An 18,779-nucleotide genomic window follows, 5' to 3' on the forward strand; every position below is an offset into this window, starting at 1 on the left:
CCTCGGTGTTAAAATCAGTCCTTACCCGTTCTTTGATGGTTCCGACAACTACGCTGCTGGCCAGCCGGTTGTCGAACACGTCGTCTGTTTTGAGCTGTCCGGCCGCTCCGGGCAGGGGAGGGAAGCTGGAGAGACCCAACTCAAAGCTCGGAGACGGAGGTTTGGGAGGAGGAGGCGGCGACTGAGGCGTCACTCTCTGTGTGACGGCGACAAAAACACAAAAGTCAGCACACGGAAGGGAAACGACACACACGGGACGACAGGAACAATGATACTACAGATGTTTACGTTACAGCATAAATTTATTAGTCTCTCCATAAAGAGGGAAGCCAAACTCATACTAGAGATAAACAATTAAAGAAAGTGATGCAGCTAAATGAGAACAAAGGTAAAAAAAAAAAAAAAAAAAAGTACTTACTGTAAACTTTTCGTCCCTCTTTTTCCTAGAAGCAGAAATATTTTTCCTTTAAGAAAGAGAACACTTGAATTTACAAACATCCATTCTGTCTGAAACAATGACTTAACCTTACATACACGATTTATATCATTTGATTCAACGGTCTCCACTTAACAGCACACAGCAGATATTGTCAATTATAATCAATGAATAGAAAAATCAATCAGAAACTATTCGTTTTACGTCATTTTTTCCAATCAAAAAGACACAACAACGATTGATGGTTCCAGGTTCAAGTGTGAGAATTTACTGCTTTCAGCTTCCTACGTTATAATAAATATAATTAATTGATAGTCTATAGGTTTTAGACTGTTGGTCAGACAAAACAAGATATCTGATGACATCACCTCGGGCTAAACTAATCAACTGATAATGAGAATAATCAGTAGTTGTAGCCCAAGATTAATTTTAAGCCCGACTTCCTGCATCTGTTAGGTATCTCTAAATGTGTTTTTCTGTTGCGCAAGAGCCCGTAAACCTGCTTTATCTCAACAGTTTGGTTCAAGAAACTCATACACACATCTAGATTTAAGGCTCCGACGGTTTTAATTTGTAGCTAATGATGCTCGATGCGATTTACAAGACGGCTGTTAATCTACTTGAGGCTGTGGCTCAGGAGGTCTACTGGCGGTTCAGTACCAGGCTCTTCCTGTGTCAGAGTGTCCTTGAGCGAGACACTGAACCCTGAGTTGCTCCTGATGGTCAGAATGGGTGAATGAGAGGCGAAAAGTTGTGAAGCGCTTTGTCCGTTAAGGTAGAAAGGCTTGTTAACAATTTACTGTATCTCTCGGTTCTCTGCTCAGTTCAGCAGAAGTGTTTAGTGACACACTGCGGACTAGTGATGCCGTACCTTCCTCTTCCCACTCCCAGGGAGTAGTCTGTGGTGGCGGGCTCGGTTACTCGTCCCGTGCCCACGGTGTCCCTGCGTGGGAAGGCCGCGGTGGAGGGTAACCTGGTTCTGGGCTGGCTGGTGGGGAGTCGTGTCGGCGGGCTGCTTCGAACCCCGTTCAGCCTCTCGTTGGGGAAAGTGGGGAAGAGACCCGGGCTGTCCAGGAGACCGGTGCTTCGGTCCGCTGTGGGGACGGTCGGCCTCAGGTGAGGTTTACTGTGATTCCTGCAGGAAACATATTTTAACACTTTTAATGTGTTTGCATGAAACAGAGATTTTTAAAACTTAAATGAACAGAAAATATCAGATTAATAAGTTAATCTGTGGATTTGGATCCATTTTGAAAGCATATGAGGACGCGTGAGGGCAAATTATAAGATTCTTAACATTATCATGAATCATATTCTGTGTGAAAATATGACACAAAGCAACTTTTATTGAAAGAATTCCAGTAGTTTTACTTTCATAATAATCATGCTCTTCTTTTTCCCGGTTTCTTTACATAAAAATGTAAAAACACTGTTGTCAGTTATTCTTTTTAGCAGGATGTGATGTTTCCTTGAGTACTTCAGAAATACAGACCTGTTCCTGGGTGAGTAGTGTCTGACAGTGAGGGGAGACGTCGCTGGTTTAAAACTGTGTGATGTCGTAAATCCGTTGATGAACTGGTTGTTGTGAAATGGGGCAACCTGGTAAACAGAAAGCACATTTATCAGCTGCGTTAACAATTACAGTGAGACCCTGAGAGCAGGGACTTAATATGAAAAAGCAGATTAAATTACCTATTTCTGGACGTAATGCTTCTGTGTTTTTATGTAAATAAATAAGTAATAAATTCTGGGTTATTCTACAAAGTCTTACAACAAATCTAACCACCAAACAGCTACGTACAACTAGACAAACTGAGCTAATCAATCAAGCTAATCTTTCCGAACAACATTTAATAAGTCTACAAATTTGAAATCCAGCGTCTGATTCTTACCAGCGTGGGGTCGATGAAGCTGTGTGTGGCCGACCAGGCCTGCGGCGTGATGAGGCTGTACAGGGGGAACTGCTGCTGCGGGCTGTAAACCGGCGGGATGTAGTAGGATGTGTAGCGCTGCTGGGCGTACGGGTTCACCTCCACCGGCCGATAACCGTTCTTTGGCATGAAAGTGTTGATAGCGATTGCCTTCGCCTTTATCCTCGCCTGGAAGAGAAGAATCAGAACAGAAACATGAATGTATTGGACGTTTCTTTTGAGTTTTTCACATAGTTGAGACTTCTATGAAAGCTTTAAAGAGCCAATTTAAAAAGGTTTAAAAGTTCTTTGCTGAAAGTGAAGAAGCAACTTATGTCTAGTTAAAAGTTAAATGTACGTTCAGGGCAGGAATAACCAATCAGACACAAGGATTTACTCTTCATCTGCCTCATTACTATGTTTTTAAATCCTTTTTCATCCATTTTATTCACTGATATGTTATGATGTGATGTGGCAAAAATGTGCTTTTAGTTTTTCAAATCTTTAATATGTCTGCCTGCAATTAACATGATCAATTAACAACATTAATACAAATATTTTATGATGTATTAATATAAAAAATAAGGATGAAACAGCTTCAGTTTAGAAAACTAAACTGAAGCCGGAAGAAAAGTCTGCTGAATAAGAGTAGAAGTTAAAAGATGTTGACTTTTATCTTTCACTTCAGTCAAAAATGTCATTTTTACTAATTTGATAAATTTGAGACTTGGTTTAGTTGATTCTTGTTTTCAAATATGTATTTGTGCTGTTAATTTACTGCTCATCACTGTGGCAAACACGCTGGCTGACAACCAGTTTTAGCTTAAATAAAAGCAATAATTTTGACAGTAAAACTGAAACGATTCATTAAAGAATTTACAGTGTTAACAACAAGTATAAATTAAACTTTACATTTGTTGACAGCACTGTATGGTATACAAGAGCTTGGTTAAAAAAAAGACAGATTTGCAGACGGAGCTCTGCCGAGCGAGGCTCTTCTTCTGTGGTGTTTACGGGGGATTTTCATACATTAGTGGAATTACTTAAAAGCGTGATGTCACGTGACCTCTCAACGAACCTCTGCGGTGAACGTCTGTGATTTGCATGTTTTCAGCTGAGGAACCTCGATGCGTGCTTTCTTTGTGGAACTGTTTAAATATGCATGAAGGAAGATAACTTTGTCCTGTTCAACATGTACGTTGACTCTGTTGAAACACAGTTGACTTGAAGCGTTTAACCTCCAAACAGCACGGAGCCCCGGGAGGAACTCTGATTTAATAAACTGTGCTCTCAAATGAAGACGTTTCCTCAGTAACATCAGAACTGGACGACATTCACAGTAGCATAAAAGTTTTTTAAAAAAAAGCCAGTAATCCTGTTTAATACGTTTAAAGGATCTCGGAGATAAAACAATGTTTTGCTTACAAGCCAAAAAACCTGAAATATATCCGAGATCAAAATAAAAGCTTATTAAATCAAGAGATCCCTGGTGAGGGTTTACGTTCTGTTACATCGAAAGCTCAGATTACTAAAACGAGAACACAAATTATTAAATTGAGGGCACAAATTACTAAATTGAGAGCATGAATTACTTATTTTTTTTTCCTCCGTGGGCCTTTCCAGACTCCGTAAAACGATCCGATAACCACAGAAAATAAAAGAAGTGCACACAGACGAACACAGGGAATAACCGTTGAGACCAACACAAAGACAGATTAGGTGCCTTGTCACTTGAAACCAGAGAGTTTAATGAATACTTGAGTCTGTTTAATTTGAACTTGAACTTTTCTGATTTTTCTTTATTTTTATTCTTTTGACAGTTGACCAAAGTGGTTCTTAGAGGTTTTGTGTATCGTTTGTCTTTTAAAAAAGCCTTTAACTGTCTGAGCAGAGCAGCCAAAAGTTACCAAGGTTATGAGAAATATGTTTTGGTTCATATTGAATTTAGAGACTGACTTTAAAACATGTTTGTCTTGTGAGTGTTGGAGATTTTGTTTGTCACTTTGTACGACGCTGTTCATTGTGTCATTTTGGAGAAACGTGTCTGTCAAACTAACGTAACGTTTCGTACCTTAATAGGCTTCCCCTGGAAGGTCTTCACCTCCTCACGGAGATACTGATATGCCTTAAATCAAGAGAAAAGGAACAGCACAGCATTAGATAACAATTTGATATTAAATACAATAAGAAACAAGAGCATCACTAAAAGTTTATCATATTACTAACAGTCCAATCAGGGTAAAAACTCAAACATACAGCACATCAGTGGGAAAAGGTTAAGTAAAAAGATGTGTATATATATAAGAAATGGACAGAGAGAGATAAAGAAAATGTAACTCAGGGGTGAGACAATAAACTTTCTACCTGCTGTGCATCTGCTTCTGATTCAAAGGTGATGAACCAGTTGTCGTTGTAGGCAAATTCACAGTTGATGAACTTGGGCAGGTTGTCGCCTTTAAAAAGAGCCTCAACCTCCTGCAAACAGAATACAAGAGAGGAGGTGAGAACATGAAGTCATTTCACTAGTGACCCACTAAAACAACCTGTAGAAGAAAATATCAAATATATAAAAAAAGATATCAAGTATTCAGCCGTACAGGAAAAAGTATCTATTACATTTTATAACAGTTTTTCATTCTATGTCTAGACGGATGATTTAATTTCTGTTATCTAAGATTTTTAAACTGAAGATATTTGTAACAGAAACCATCATTTTAGACTTTTACAGGTCTAATGTGTGCAAAACCTAAAAGACTCCATTGTTTCTACCTCTTTTAAAAACATTCATTCCTTCTTGCCACAACTAATAAAAATCCACCAAAAATGTTGAGAGAAAAAAAAAAAAAGTCAAACTTACAACACAATAGGTCTGTGTAAAGAAGACCAGATCTTGGTTATGTGGTAAAACTGAGCTGGTTTTTAACAGGCTTCGCTGCTCCGTGAACCAATTTAACTGGCGAGCAGCAGAAACTTTGTTTGGAACAGAGATAAAAGTTCAATTATGGTGTCTGAGTCCTGTTGTAAATAACTCTCTGAACAGTTCGTGTGGCTCCTGAATATAAGTGTGTATGTGTGTCGGGTGTTATTGTTGTTGCACAGTAATTATTATAATAATAAATATTTGCTCTGGTTATTTGGTTTTTCGTTGGTTTCGGACTCTTGGAAACTTTCAGTTTGGTTTGAAAAGTTGGATGATGTGAAGCGAATAAAAACATTCAGCTGCATTTGGCAAAATATTGTGAGAATCAGCAAAAGTTCAGACTAAATCTGGCACTACGGCGCAGAGGAGGGGGGGGGGGGCTTCGGTGGTGGTGGCGTCTTGTTTGAGGTAATGGTGAAACAATGAAATACCAGTGAGTCGAGCTGAAGCTGCAGATTAAAACGTTTAAAAAAGCCAAAACCCAGTGCGGCGGTTTGTGATACTCACAGACAGGATTTTACAACTTTGGAAAGTTTAAAACAGCAGCAACTGTTTTATCTTCCATCGTAACGACGAATCACAAGAAGACAGTTGAATACGGCGCTCATGTTACAAAGTAATCCACCGGGTATGTGCGGTTGCATGTTTGCTATTTGGCCGATGCAGCCTGACGCCGGGTTGTGTCCGGTTCAACTTCCTGCTGGACAGCCCTGAATCTACAGACTCACCAGCAGCTCTGAGGCTGTAATCAGTTAAAATAACTGGTTACCTCAACATGCTAATATACTCACAATGGCAATAAAACACCTCTTCTTAGTTTAGGACTTTAGCATTAGCAACATCTGCTAATTTGCACAGTTGAGGCTGATGGGGGTGTCATTAGTTTTGCTGGTATTTTGCCAAAAACCAACACATGCACATAGACGATGCATAGAAGCAGATTTTATTCTTATTTTTTTGTATTTTTGTTTCTTTTCTTCCTTCAGTCCATTAAGTGCAGAGGTGTTTGTGAGAGAGCCGGGTCTTTAGTCTTTTCTTAAAGGCTGAGAGGGACTCAGTTCACCACCGGAGAACTACAAGAGAGAGGAGTCTAACTGGTGATTTAGGGCCCTGTTGTGTTGGTGGTATCAGACGTCTTCCATTGGCAGAGCGAAGTGAGCTGGAGGGAGTGTAAAACCTGAATGAGGGAGTTCAGGTAGGCGAGTGTCAGGGTTTTGAATTTGATGCGGGCAGCAACTGGGAGCCAGTGGAGGGATGTCAACAGCTGGTTGAAGACCGTGTTTTGGATCATCAATAATATTAACTTATTATTGTATATCTTACAATCTTACAATCAAACCTCTGCACTTGATGAACTGTAGGGAGAGAAAAAACAAAACAATAACATGCTTCTATGCACTCTAATCATCGCCTTGTTGCACTTCCTGTTGGCATCTACGTCCTATCGGGCCCAAACTTCAGCTTTATGACACTTACTGGTGTTGTTGTCTCCTGACTAGATCCCTGCTTGTGTTGTCTGCTAAATGAAAAATGTAAATGTAAAATCTTAGCAGACGCTTTTATCCAAAGCGACGTACATCTGAGAGTTGATACGACACGTTTTTTTTTGTTTTTTTTTTTAACTGTGTCTTGTAAGGTGTCTGAGTGCTTTGAGAGACGCCCGTAAATAAACTGCATGATCATTATTATTAAGTGGCGACTTCACGGTGGCGCTTAGAAGAAAAGTCAGAGGATCATTAAAGTCATCATGATTTATCTTCTGGGCGTCTGTAAAAAAAAATTTCATGTCGATCCATCAAATAGTTGAGATATTTCAGTTTGCAGTGGACTAACTGACCGATATAACCATCCCTCCAGCCAAAAATTTAAAACTAAACAGTTGTTGTGCACACATCACAGAGAGCGATAACCATCTTCAGCTTCTGACAAAGTTGAAACTAAAATCCCGTCGTGCTGATGCAGATAAGCGTGACGCTGATATCATAAACTTTCAGCAATTCACTCTTCAGGATTTCTCAGCGGCATGAAAAACACATCTGAGTGACATTAACCCTCCTTAAATCTGCATGTACGCTGTAAATGTGTGTGTGTGTGTGTGTGTGTGTGTGTGTGTGTGTGTGTGTGTGTGTGGAGGATGGAGGATGGAGTGAATGTCCGTATTAAAATCCTGAGCTGGTTTATGCAACAACATCACACACAGAACAACTTGGATGTGTGAATGCAGGATCGGCTCTCTGGTTTATTCAACTGATTAAATAATACAGGTGGTCTTCCTCACACTGAGAAATCAATGAAACGCTCTCGAGATGCATCACCCACATGTAGGATTGTATAAGATATCGATACCAACTACACCAATAAGACATTTTTAGATTTTACTAATCATAACATTACATATTGAGATGCTTAGAACAACGCAACAACCATATTTTATTCTCTGTACAGTCTTGTTAGTCTTAATTATGTTTTTATTTGATGGTATTTTTTTTTAAATGTGCTCCATAAATATATTAAACATTTCTACATTTGAATTAAACTCACTCACAACGAGGAAACGCTTTATTTAAACATCGCTCGCTGTGTTTTCATCTCTACAGTCGAGCGCTGTCACGAACAGCAAATTAAGAAAAACACAGAACATAACGATAGTCCTAACACAGAGGAGCACAGAGATGTGAATAAACCATGAAGGCAAACTACATATTTGACTTCTGCAAAAGTACACAAGTTACGCTTGTATTAAATGGCGTGAGCGGCGTGTAAAGGCGTGTAAAGGCGTACACCCGTGGAGTAATCACACACCTGTTGACTCACGCTTAAACGACTACCGGGAGAGAGTTAAAAGACGTGAGAGATGTTTTTATAAAACGGTGAAAGGACTGGCATCGAGCACACATCCGTTATTTTGTTGTTTTTTTTACCTCTATGGGCGTGCTCTCTGGAACCTCTCGGAGGATCACGATGCAGCGGTTCTGATTGGGTCGCACCTTCTCCCCCTTCTCATCCACCTGGACCAATGGCAGAGCTGGAAGAAGACACAAAGGTGTATAATTAACAAAGAAGGATCCGTCTGTGAATACGAGTTCCTCGTGTTTATTACACACGTTTTAGTTGTTGATGTAAAGAAACTGAACATGTCTCGACAGATAATTAATTGGCAACTATTTTGATAATTGATGAGTCATTCTTTTAAGGAAAAAAAAGAGTTCTTGTGAATATTTTATAGTTTTTTTAGTCTTCTGTGATATTAAATCTAATATTTTCAGGTTGTTAATCAGGACAAAACAAGACATTTAAATGTGAAAATAACTGAACTCTTTACTTTTACACTATTAAACTGTAAGTTGTTAATGAGTAATTCTAGTTAAACCAGATGCCATAAAGATTATATTATAATATACGAGGCAAAAAATGCGTCACATTTTTAAAACTGTTTACAGAGTCTCAGCCAATTTTCATATATAAAAATCTTCCGCACATCACTGAGCCGTAAAATAAAATGTTCAGCTCCGAGTCAGATAGGATTAATTTAAGTAGTAAATTAACTATGTGTGTAAATCAAACACGAGCAGGTACGACTCTGCTGGATGCACTTTAACAACCTCTCCTGGGAAATCAGCCCCAACCACAAGCTGAAAAAAATAAAAAAATAAAAATAAAACATCACTGTGCCTGGTAAGTTTGTCTCGCCTCTTTAGCAGATAAGCAACCGCCATCAAAGCCCGGTTTCACTCCTGACAATCCTGAAGCGGGGTCATAAATTTCAAACAAAAAAAAACACATCAAATCATTACTGGTGACGTTTTTTTTTTTTACTCACATCGTAAAATGTCCACGATCAGCTCCACGTCGGTGCTGAGCTTTTTGACGTGGTCCAGGTTGGCCACCGTCACGATTGGCACGTATTGGTCGCTGTCCATCTGGGAGATGAGGTACATGTCGCTGGCCAGATTCTCCCTGAGAGACGAAGAAGAAGAAGGAGGAGGTAGAGATGGTTGGTTAGACTTCCAGGGGACCCTGCTCAGATGACAATATGTGCACACCTGTCCTGTTTTAGATGTTTCCCTGCTCCGACACGCCGGATTCAAACGGACGGGTTTTGTTATCAGGCTTCTGCAGAGTTTGATGACCAGCTGATCATTTGAATCAGATGTGTTGGAGCAGGGAAACATCTAAAAACAACCATTTTTCTGACTTTTTCTTGTTGTTCAGCTGCATTCAGACTGAAAACAGTCCTGTGTTAAACAATACATGAGGCTGTGCTGGTGTGGGGCGTGTTTAAAAACACCGGTGAGACAATGAAATACAATCCAACAGATTATTGCATTTAAAGGCTGATCAGAGAGACACTGCACAGCGGTTTGTAATACTCAGTGGATTTTACAACACTGGAAAGTCATCATGCTGCAGCCATGTTTACTAGTGTGCAACGTGTCTGTGTCCGCAGACCTCTGAAAAAAAAAAAAGTACGTAACATAAACGGATCGTTGCTGGATTGTACTGCATTTCCTCTAAGAAGGCTGTTTTCATTGATGCAAAACAAACCCGCTCGCTGCACCTGCGTCTGGGAGACTTTTGCTAACTTTGGTTGACGCTACTAGTATGTACCGTGAGTTTTTCCAAAGGGTGGTAATCAAATATGGTTTTAATATCATTACAATCTGAAACTGTAATACTAACAGTCGGGAATTTCACCCTGGTTTATCATGAAACTGGAATCTGTTTCATCCCTATTTGGGAGGTTTGATCTTGTGAGCTTCTGGCTCCTCTTAAGACCTCTCAGGTCCTGTTTACACCTGGTATTAAACATCCGTCTTGGGTGATCCGATCACAAGTGGACAGCTTTAAGCACGTCTGTTTACACCTGGCATTAAAACATGTGTCTCCACATGCGTCCTGAGTGACCACTTGTGATCGGATCTCACTTCCCCGCGGTGAGAGAACCGGGTTGCCGCGAGAGAGAGAGAGAGAGAGAGAGAGAGAGAGAGAGAGAGAGAGAGGTCCAGGTTGATACTGTTTGGAGTAAAGCAGTCGTCCTCCTGATAAATCCTCATGTCGAGCAGCACAGCGAAACTAAAAACTTGACAGGAAAGAAGAAACTATCCAGCAACGTTTAGCTTCTGAAATATTTTTTTTTATACAGACAAGCGAAAAACAAGTTAGTTTCTAGTTTTGGTTTAATTACTGGTTTAATTTGCAGAGTGTTAGGGGAAAAACAGGAAAAAAAACAGGAGGTGGATTACATTTTCTATCTGTTATCAAACAAGTTGAAGCAATGCGATTCCCCGCCTCGTCTGTCGGAAAATAGAGGACGTCGGTTGAGTAGGCGGTCCTTCAAAAGTGGCCCAATGTGGTCACATGCAGCCCAGACCACCTCCGAATGTGGTCTGAGTGATCAGATCTCTATCCGTCCCCAATGCGTCTTGGGTGCGTTTACACCTGTATTTATTTAGAGCCGTCCACACTGAGACGGATGTTAATACCAGGTGTAAACAGGACCTCAGACACTTCAGTCCACTGCTGTTGAACGCTCAGCTGCTCCGCTTATGAGAGTTGAAGTGGTTTTCTCAAAGAAAATGCAACAGAAGCAGGGCTCCAGACTAACTTTTCCACTGGTAGTACTGGCCCTTTTATCTTTTTTTTTTGGTACAGCATGGTATTAATCAATGACCTTGCATGCTGATGAATCGTTTTTTTTTAATTTGCATCCCCTAGTTAGTTTTGCACTGATGTAAAGATCGACAGACTCGAACCTGAATATTAAGTTTCTCTGCCACAAGCAGTGACCGACATAACAGGTCATCTTCTGTTATATAACTGAACCGATGAAAAGGAGTCGGGAGGGGTTCGGTGTTTCGGCTCATGCATCTGTCCCCGCTGGTTTTGTGTTTCTTACTTGTTGTTCTGCAAGTTCAAAGTTTCAAGCTGCGTTGACCCAGTTTGACAAGTTTAGAGTTGCCTGCGATGGACGGACCACACTGCACATTACAATACACACACACACACACACACACACACACAGCAAAGCTCTTCCTCCCCCTCGTACCGTAACCACGGGTACTGCGTTAGCCATTGTGGTTGAAAGTAGTATTTTTTTTTTCTTCTTCGCTTGCTCGGTCGTCTCTGCCTGCACTTTCATCATCAGTGGCATCTGGGTTGGAACGTCTCGTTGGCTCTCCCTCCCCACCAGCCTCCTCCTCCTCCTCCTCCTCCTCCTCCTCTCTTTCCTCATTTTGTTGTTGTTTTTAAAAAAAATAATCAGCTACAGACCGCTTCATTTGTGCAACACAGAAACAACTTAATGGATTGTTTTGTAAAGTTCTGTGTCCTTGACTTTGGAGAACGTGAATTTCACGCAGCGCCACCGATACGAACACGCGCATCACGCACCAAAAGAGCCAAGAATTTGAACTTGCACACTCCCAAAAAATGGTTTCATATGCAACCGTTTTGGTCACAGTCTGGAGCTCTGAGTAGATGTTTCATTTTCATTTTCCAGACATTTTCTGAACCAGTCTGAGAATCCGACAGCGCTCCTCTAAACTCCATCGTCCTCCCATCATGTCTGATCTTTGTTTTGTTACTCCTACTGTAGTTTTGGCAAAGCTACTGACAAAAACCAGACAGTAAACTCGTCTAAGTTGATGAACAACAGAAAGAAATGTCAATTTTTGTGAGGCCTTGATTCCCTCTAAAACCAGCCGCCGCAGAGGCATTCAACATTATGAAATAAGGCTTTCATTCAGACCGAGGCTGACGCCCACGGGGAGAGAGAGAGGCTCCATCAGCATTAAAAACAATGTGTAGTCCCGCGGCACACTGGTGGCAGACAGATTTAATTACTGATTAATGCTAGGGCTGCAACTAACAATTATTTTTACATACAGATCATTTTCTTGATAAATGAATTTATTGTTTGGTCTATAAATGGCAGATAATGGTTGAAAATGCCCATTATAACTATAAAAAAAGACCAGAGTAATGTCATCAAATTGCTTCTTTTGTCTGGCCATCAATCTAAAAGCTAAAAGATATTTAGTTCACTTTCATATAAGACAAGAATAAGGCAGAAAATCCTCACAATTCAGAGCCTGTATTTAGAGAAAAATACATATTATGCTACTTGAAGTTCTCTTGGAAGTTTAGCTTAATCCTAGTGACAGAATCGTTAGCATAAATAGCTAAAAACATCACCAACATACATTAAAACACTGTTCATACAACAATGTGCCTTATCTTCTCCTACCGCTATGACTACAGTGTTAAAGATACAGAATCCAGAAGTACAGCCACCTGTTGCTGTACCTCCTTAAGTCTTTTAGATGTGTCCTGTAAGCCAAGATGTGAAGCTTCATGGTATATTTTCATTGTATGTTCAAGGTATTTTATTGTGTTTTATATTTAAGTCTGAATGTGCTCTATGTCTCATGTGGCTGCAAGACAATAAAGTTGAAATTGGCAAGATTTTTAAAAGCAAATAGAAATCAACTGAGATGTTTGAACCAAGTCAAGAGTTTCCTGTCTTCCTGATAAACGAGTAAGACGTTCATCATATTCACTGAGGTTGAAACTCTTTCTGGTGATAAATCAAAATGTGAGACTGAAATAAAAACAAAAGCTTCTTTAACCCTCAGAGACCCGCGGGGGCGTCAGCGCCCTCGGCCCGACATTACTGTCTTTCAGAGGCTGCGGCGGGCTGAATTTTAAAACTAGAGCGAAGAAGCTGGTGTAATATGAGACTAGACGACATAAGGCCTCCATCGGTACCAATGAGGTCATGCTTACCCCCTTTTCAAAAGGGGTCCCTTGACTTCTGAACTCAATATATCTGGATGAAAATGGGTTCTACGAGTAGCTACGAGTCTCCTCTTTACAGACATGCTCACTTTATGCTAATCCCATGCAGTTTAAATGTTGTTTTCACCTGTTCTATAAATGGTGTTTCTGCATACTGAAGTCCCTAAACTGTCTCGGAATTGCAAAAATTTGTTATGACTGGATAGCGGACAATCTTGTGGATTCAATGAGCCCAGTTGTATTCATGTGGGATGATGTTTCATTGTACTGACACCATTTTTTTTTTTTTTTTTTTAAACTTGACATCACGGTATAAAAATGACCTATTGTGACCTCTAGGATAATCACAGCCTCATGAAACTTTACAACCACAAACTAGAGACTGAGGACATTCAGAGGATGTATGGCTTTACTGGATATATCGACCATAAGAGAGAGGGGGGGGGGGTATCTGAGCCATTTCTAGAAGAAAAATGCTCGCCATCCAATTGCCAAAAAATGCAATTCTTACAGAAATAAATATGAAGTATTTTGGAGGGATTTTTGACCATTTTTATCAATTTGAGTGATCAAAAATGGTTACATTTTGCACCCAATCTGTGTAACAAATGGTTTCAACCCCCCCAAAAAATCACTGCAACAACTTACGAGACATAATTGAACATGTGAATGACCATCATACACTTCCATCATACAGTTTTAGGCCTTTATACACTTTCAAAATGTGAACACAATGTTTATTACAGATTAATGACTAGAAAAACGTGACACAAAGTGTTGAGCTGCATCTCAAATTAATCTTCAGGTTCCCAGCTTTCAGATGATGTAAACCACTTCTATGTGGTTCTAAGTGCTTCTTTCCATTAACGAGTGTGAAACAGCTGCTGAGCGACGCGAGAAGCAGCAGCAGATGTGGTGAGAAGGAAGGGAGGGAGGTGGGAGGTGGTGGTGAGATTTTAGCATGTTTAGCTTGTTGTTGCTTGTTTCCTGGATAGTCTGAGGTTTAGCTTCTTATCTTCTCTTTCAAATGTGTTCAAAAAGGAGAAAAGCTTCTCATTCGTAGTTTGGTTGGAAGTCGATATATCCACCATGCAAAGACAATTCCTTCTAGTCACAGACGTTGACGGATATTACAGAAGTTTTGGTACTCTAGTCACCATTCTGTGTTTGGTAATTCAATAATCCTAGCCTCCTGAAATCAATCTGTACCTCCTCCTCCTCCTCCTAACTCCTCTTCAGGTAACAAAATAAGCCCCGTGCTTTATTGTGATGTAATGTGGCGTTTAAACTATCGATGGAAACTCACCGGGAGAGACAGAACTCCAGAGTCTTCTTCAGGTGCTCCCTCAAGCCTTCCTGGAGATTCTCTGGCTGGGGATCGCTGCCTGTTGACACAGAAGTGGGAAATGTTTGTGTAAATTAAAGAGCAATTGAACTAATCCCCCGACTCTGGGAGCAAAACATGATTCAGACCAACGAAATGTAAGGCTGAGTGAAACGAACTGAATTTAAAAAGCAGGATGTGGGTGGAGAAGAGCGGCAGAAACATTTCAAGGATGATCAAATATGAACAAAAAGGTGCAAAAAAAAAAACTTGTTTATACAAATGATCTTTGCTTGAAGTTTGATATAACTTGTGTGTTTTCTCTGTGAATTGTCTTTATTTTATCAAGGTTTTATCAAGTTGACTGTTTTGGTCACAAACTCACTACTTTAACATCTAGACTAACATGGTTGCTAAAAGGTTTTGACATCAGGGCTGCAACTAATGATGGTTTTCATTATCGATTCATCAGCTGATCATTTTCTCAATTAATCTATCAGTCGTTTGTTGAATAAAACCTCAGAAAACATCGACTAATGTCATGTTTTTCCCCCTAACAGCAGTCCAAAATCTCTAATTAATCACTTTACTCTAATGTAAAACAAGGAAAAGCTGCCGATTCTTCATCAAATCAAGCAAAGATGCTTGTAAAATGACTAATTATTAATCAATTATCAAAGCAGTTGCAGATAAATTTTCTGTCAGTCCACTGATCATTTAATTGACTCGTCATTGCGGCTCTGAAATTAACGAATCGATGGAAACAATCTTGTCAACCAATCCTCAGACTTCCGACTTTTTATCCATTTTCAAGTTTTTGAACAAATGAGTTTAGATGTCTGATATTTTAATACATGAATCTACATATTATATGCAGAAATGGATCATGTAGTCCGGTTTCTTCCCTTCAGCTGTGTTGTTTTGGACATTGTTTTCAGGTAGAGGAGGTTCATTTAGAGATAAATGTCTTGTTGCAGGTAGTGTCTGATACAGGGTCAATGAAACTTTAATGCTGTGATAAATAAAACATAAAAAAAACCAACAAATAGCTCTTAAGCGGTCAGCGTACACCTCCACACAATAACTTCTCCTACTTGAGGCTCTCACAACATAATGTGATTTTATTCCAATAAAAAAAGACTCGGATCGGTCAAATAAAAGACACAATATTGCTAACATCACTCAAGTGTCACCACACAGGAAGCGCTACAGCGATTATTCATTTAATCTGCCGGTTTAGATAGACTGACTCAGCCGAGACCACTTTGGACGACCAATAATCTCTCAGTTGGTAGATTCTGCTGCGTTTTTCCTGTTGTAGAAATAATCAGAAATTGTGCCTGTGGTTTAATTCAAACAAACAAATTTTTACATTTCATTCTATATTTTTTTTATCCAGCAACCAAATTCCCTAAATGATGAGTTATCAAGGTCCAAGACCCTTTAGGATTTAATTCTAGACCTTGTAATATCATCAGTTAGGTCCTGGTTTAAGGTGCTGTACAGCTACATCATACTGTGTGACTAATCTGCAGTGTGATAAGGAACCAGTCCACACCCTCTTCCTCCTCCTCCTCCTCCTCCTCCTCCTCCGACAAAAACAACCGATTGCTAACCAGCCCACCTGTTTGCCCAGTCTCGGGGTATTCTGTGTAGGCTGGCTCAGAGCACTCCAGTGTGACGGGGGCCACGGGGGCCGGCTCGGCCAGCATTACTGGTACCGGTGGAGGCTCATCTGGGTCGGTTAGTAGGGGCTCCTTGTAAGCCTTGTCCTCACTGGCTTCATAGCCTGTGGCAATCAACAAGGGGAGGTATCATAATTATTAAAAAGGCATTGAAATATATGGACTTTCACCATTTTAACCCTTTCATGCATAGTGGTCACTACAGCGGACAGCTGTCCAAAAGCCGTTTTCTTATATATGCATGGGTTTTAATGGTATAAACATCAGCCAACACAGTGGACTCTAGTGTGTCATCTCATACGCTGCCATTCATTGGCCAGCCTTTGTAAGTGCAATGCAAATTTCTCAAAATCAAGATGGCCGCCTGCCGGCTGGAAATGCTAATCGACTCAGGAACATCTTGCCGATCCGTCTATGGTAGTAGACCCTTGCAGGTAAATACAATTTTGTAACATCAAGTAACAAATAAGGAGGAAAACAATTATTAAAATTTCCAAGTATTGATTTTATGTTGGGAGAAAATGAGAATTAATCATCTGTCCACTAAGTTGGACAAAAAAAATGAAGTTCAAATATTTTTTTTCATGCCTAAAGAGGAATAAAAATCATAATTCATGCATGAAAGGGTTAAAGTCAAATTGGTGCCTTTAAGTTTTTTTGTTTTTTTAAAAGATGCCCTTCATAAATGAGTAGGGATGGGGTTCGATAGCATGTCATTTGAACCCAGTATCGAAGCAGTATTGAATTTTATGATTACCTTTCAACAATTCATCCAACTTCTATTAAATTTGCAAGTAAAAAGCTCTTTTGTTGGCAGAAACACTACAGTTTAATTAATGCTCACAACCTGCATCTATAACCTGGAAACCAGATGAGCAGCATAATATATTAACATGTTAATTAAACATATCTGACACAATCTGTATCTGACTAACTCCAGATACTGAAGGTCTTGATATGAGTCCAGATCTAACAGGGAAATTCTTACATTGAAGTGAGGCGAGGTTATTTCTATGAGAGATGACTCATTACTCTGTTGGTTCCTGCTGAACTACAGTACACACAATGTTGACTCGTGGTCCTACTGAGGTGTTACAGAGTGACGTCTCTTCTCACACAATCTTTGGCTGAATACAGACACGAGCTGTAATAGCTGTTTATTATTTTAAAAGACGAAGGCTGGTGATTTTCCATGGTTTTTTTTTTTATTGTTAATGAGTTTGGGTCTGTTAGTTTGTTTAGAAAACGTCTCCAAAGACTAATAAGGAAGGATGCAAGTAGTCAACCTGCTCTGTGATAGTCCTTTGAACCTTTAAGCTCATTCTTTCACATTTAAAGTGTTAAATTTGTTCTTTAAGGTGAGGACAACTCTTCATGTAAAGCAACACAAAAGTTAATACTCAAGAGTGCTGAAGTGTAATGAGCCTATAGATATTAAAGGACCAGTGTGTAAGATTTATTAGCATCTAGCAGAACAGACTTGGCAGAAATTGAATATAATCTTCATAAGTATGTTTTATTTAGTGTAAAATCACCTGAAAATAAGAATGGTTGTGTTCTCGTTACCTTACAATTAGCCCTTTATATCTACATATGGAGCGGGTCCTTTTCCGAGAAGCCCGCCATGTTGCCCCGCCATGTTTCTACAGTAGCCCAGAACGGACAAACCAAACACTGGCTCTAGAGAGGGCCTTTCGTGTTTTTTTTTGCGGCCTCCGTCTCCTACACGCTTGGAAGGGGAAGGTGAGGGGAGAGGTATTGATTTGGATGCAATCTGCAGCCTCACCACTAGATGCCTCTAAATCTTACACACTGGACCTTTAAAGCTTGTTTACCAGACACAGATTAAGATTAATCCCTGGAGAGAGAGAGAGAGAGGTGACTCTCTCTGCAACTCAACCTTATTCACAATTATTTGAAATATCTTACAAATAATTTAAACACTTTCTCTGGACATTAACGTATTGACTAGATTCTCATCTGTGTTCCAGGATAACGTATGCTGACAGTAATGGAGTTCATGACTACGATGAGTCAACCAAACATGAGTCACCACACTAAAATGTTGGTAAACATTCTCCATATACAGAATAAAAAAAAACACATCTTCACAACTCTCTGATCGTTTCTACGTCTATTTGATAAACTCACAAAAACGTCTAAAGTCAAAGTTGCTACTGAATAAGGGTGATGCCCCCCCCCCTACTCCTTCATGGCACTCTATAACCTCAACAGTGATATTTCTTTATTTGTCTAAATATACAAACAAAATTATCTGCAAGTTCTGTCATTTCCTGCAACGATCGTGACAGTGAGCGTATTACTCACATTTCCAGGTCTATATTTATATTCAGGGGCTCTACTGAAACATCTTTGCATCATTTACAGTTATTTATCTTATACTGGCTCTTTATGGACCTTTTAAAGACCCCCCCCCCCTCCAGATGAACCCACTTCGATCTGATTGGTTACAATAGTCGTCACTTTTTCTTAACTCTAAATATAAACTTCTCAAATACATCCGTACATGATCGAGCCCGAATCTGATCTGAAATACGCGAGTGAACAACCTCAGCAACAGCAACGGAACAATCTGACGTCAGCTCGACGGGGAAGTAGCATTAGCAGTAGTAGTATTTTACATATGTTCACCTCATATTTTGCTAATTTGACCATGTTTAACATAGACATCCAACATTATAACAGC

General features: G+C 39.8%; 1 protein-coding gene across 3 annotated transcripts in view; it reads right to left on the minus strand.

The window, feature by feature from the left end:
• larp4b (La ribonucleoprotein 4B) overlaps positions 1 to 18,779 on the minus strand; it is a 55,128-nt gene that overhangs the window by 12,213 nt on the left and 24,136 nt on the right. The window contains exons 4-14 of one of the 3 annotated variants that reach the window (XM_067606723.1): positions 16,012 to 16,176; positions 14,370 to 14,448; positions 9,087 to 9,223; positions 8,188 to 8,291; positions 4,711 to 4,821; positions 4,418 to 4,471; positions 2,329 to 2,535; positions 1,929 to 2,035; positions 1,308 to 1,571; positions 419 to 443; positions 26 to 196 (exon numbers count right to left, since the gene is read on the minus strand). In XM_067606723.1, the coding sequence (XP_067462824.1) occupies positions 26 to 196; positions 419 to 443; positions 1,308 to 1,571; positions 1,929 to 2,035; positions 2,329 to 2,535; positions 4,418 to 4,471; positions 4,711 to 4,821; positions 8,188 to 8,291; positions 9,087 to 9,223; positions 14,370 to 14,448; positions 16,012 to 16,176 (1,424 nt within the window). Of the gene's footprint in view, positions 1 to 25; positions 197 to 418; positions 465 to 1,307; positions 1,572 to 1,928; positions 2,036 to 2,328; positions 2,536 to 4,417; positions 4,472 to 4,710; positions 4,822 to 8,187; positions 8,292 to 9,086; positions 9,224 to 14,369; positions 14,449 to 16,011; positions 16,177 to 18,779 lie in introns of all 3 variants that reach the window. The other 2 variants (XM_067606722.1, XM_067606724.1) reach the window with 2 other exon arrangements.

The sequence above is a fragment of the Thunnus thynnus genome, chromosome 12, assembly GCF_963924715.1.
Source record: "Thunnus thynnus chromosome 12, fThuThy2.1, whole genome shotgun sequence".
NCBI classification, from domain to species: Eukaryota; Metazoa; Chordata; class Actinopteri; order Scombriformes; family Scombridae; genus Thunnus; species Thunnus thynnus.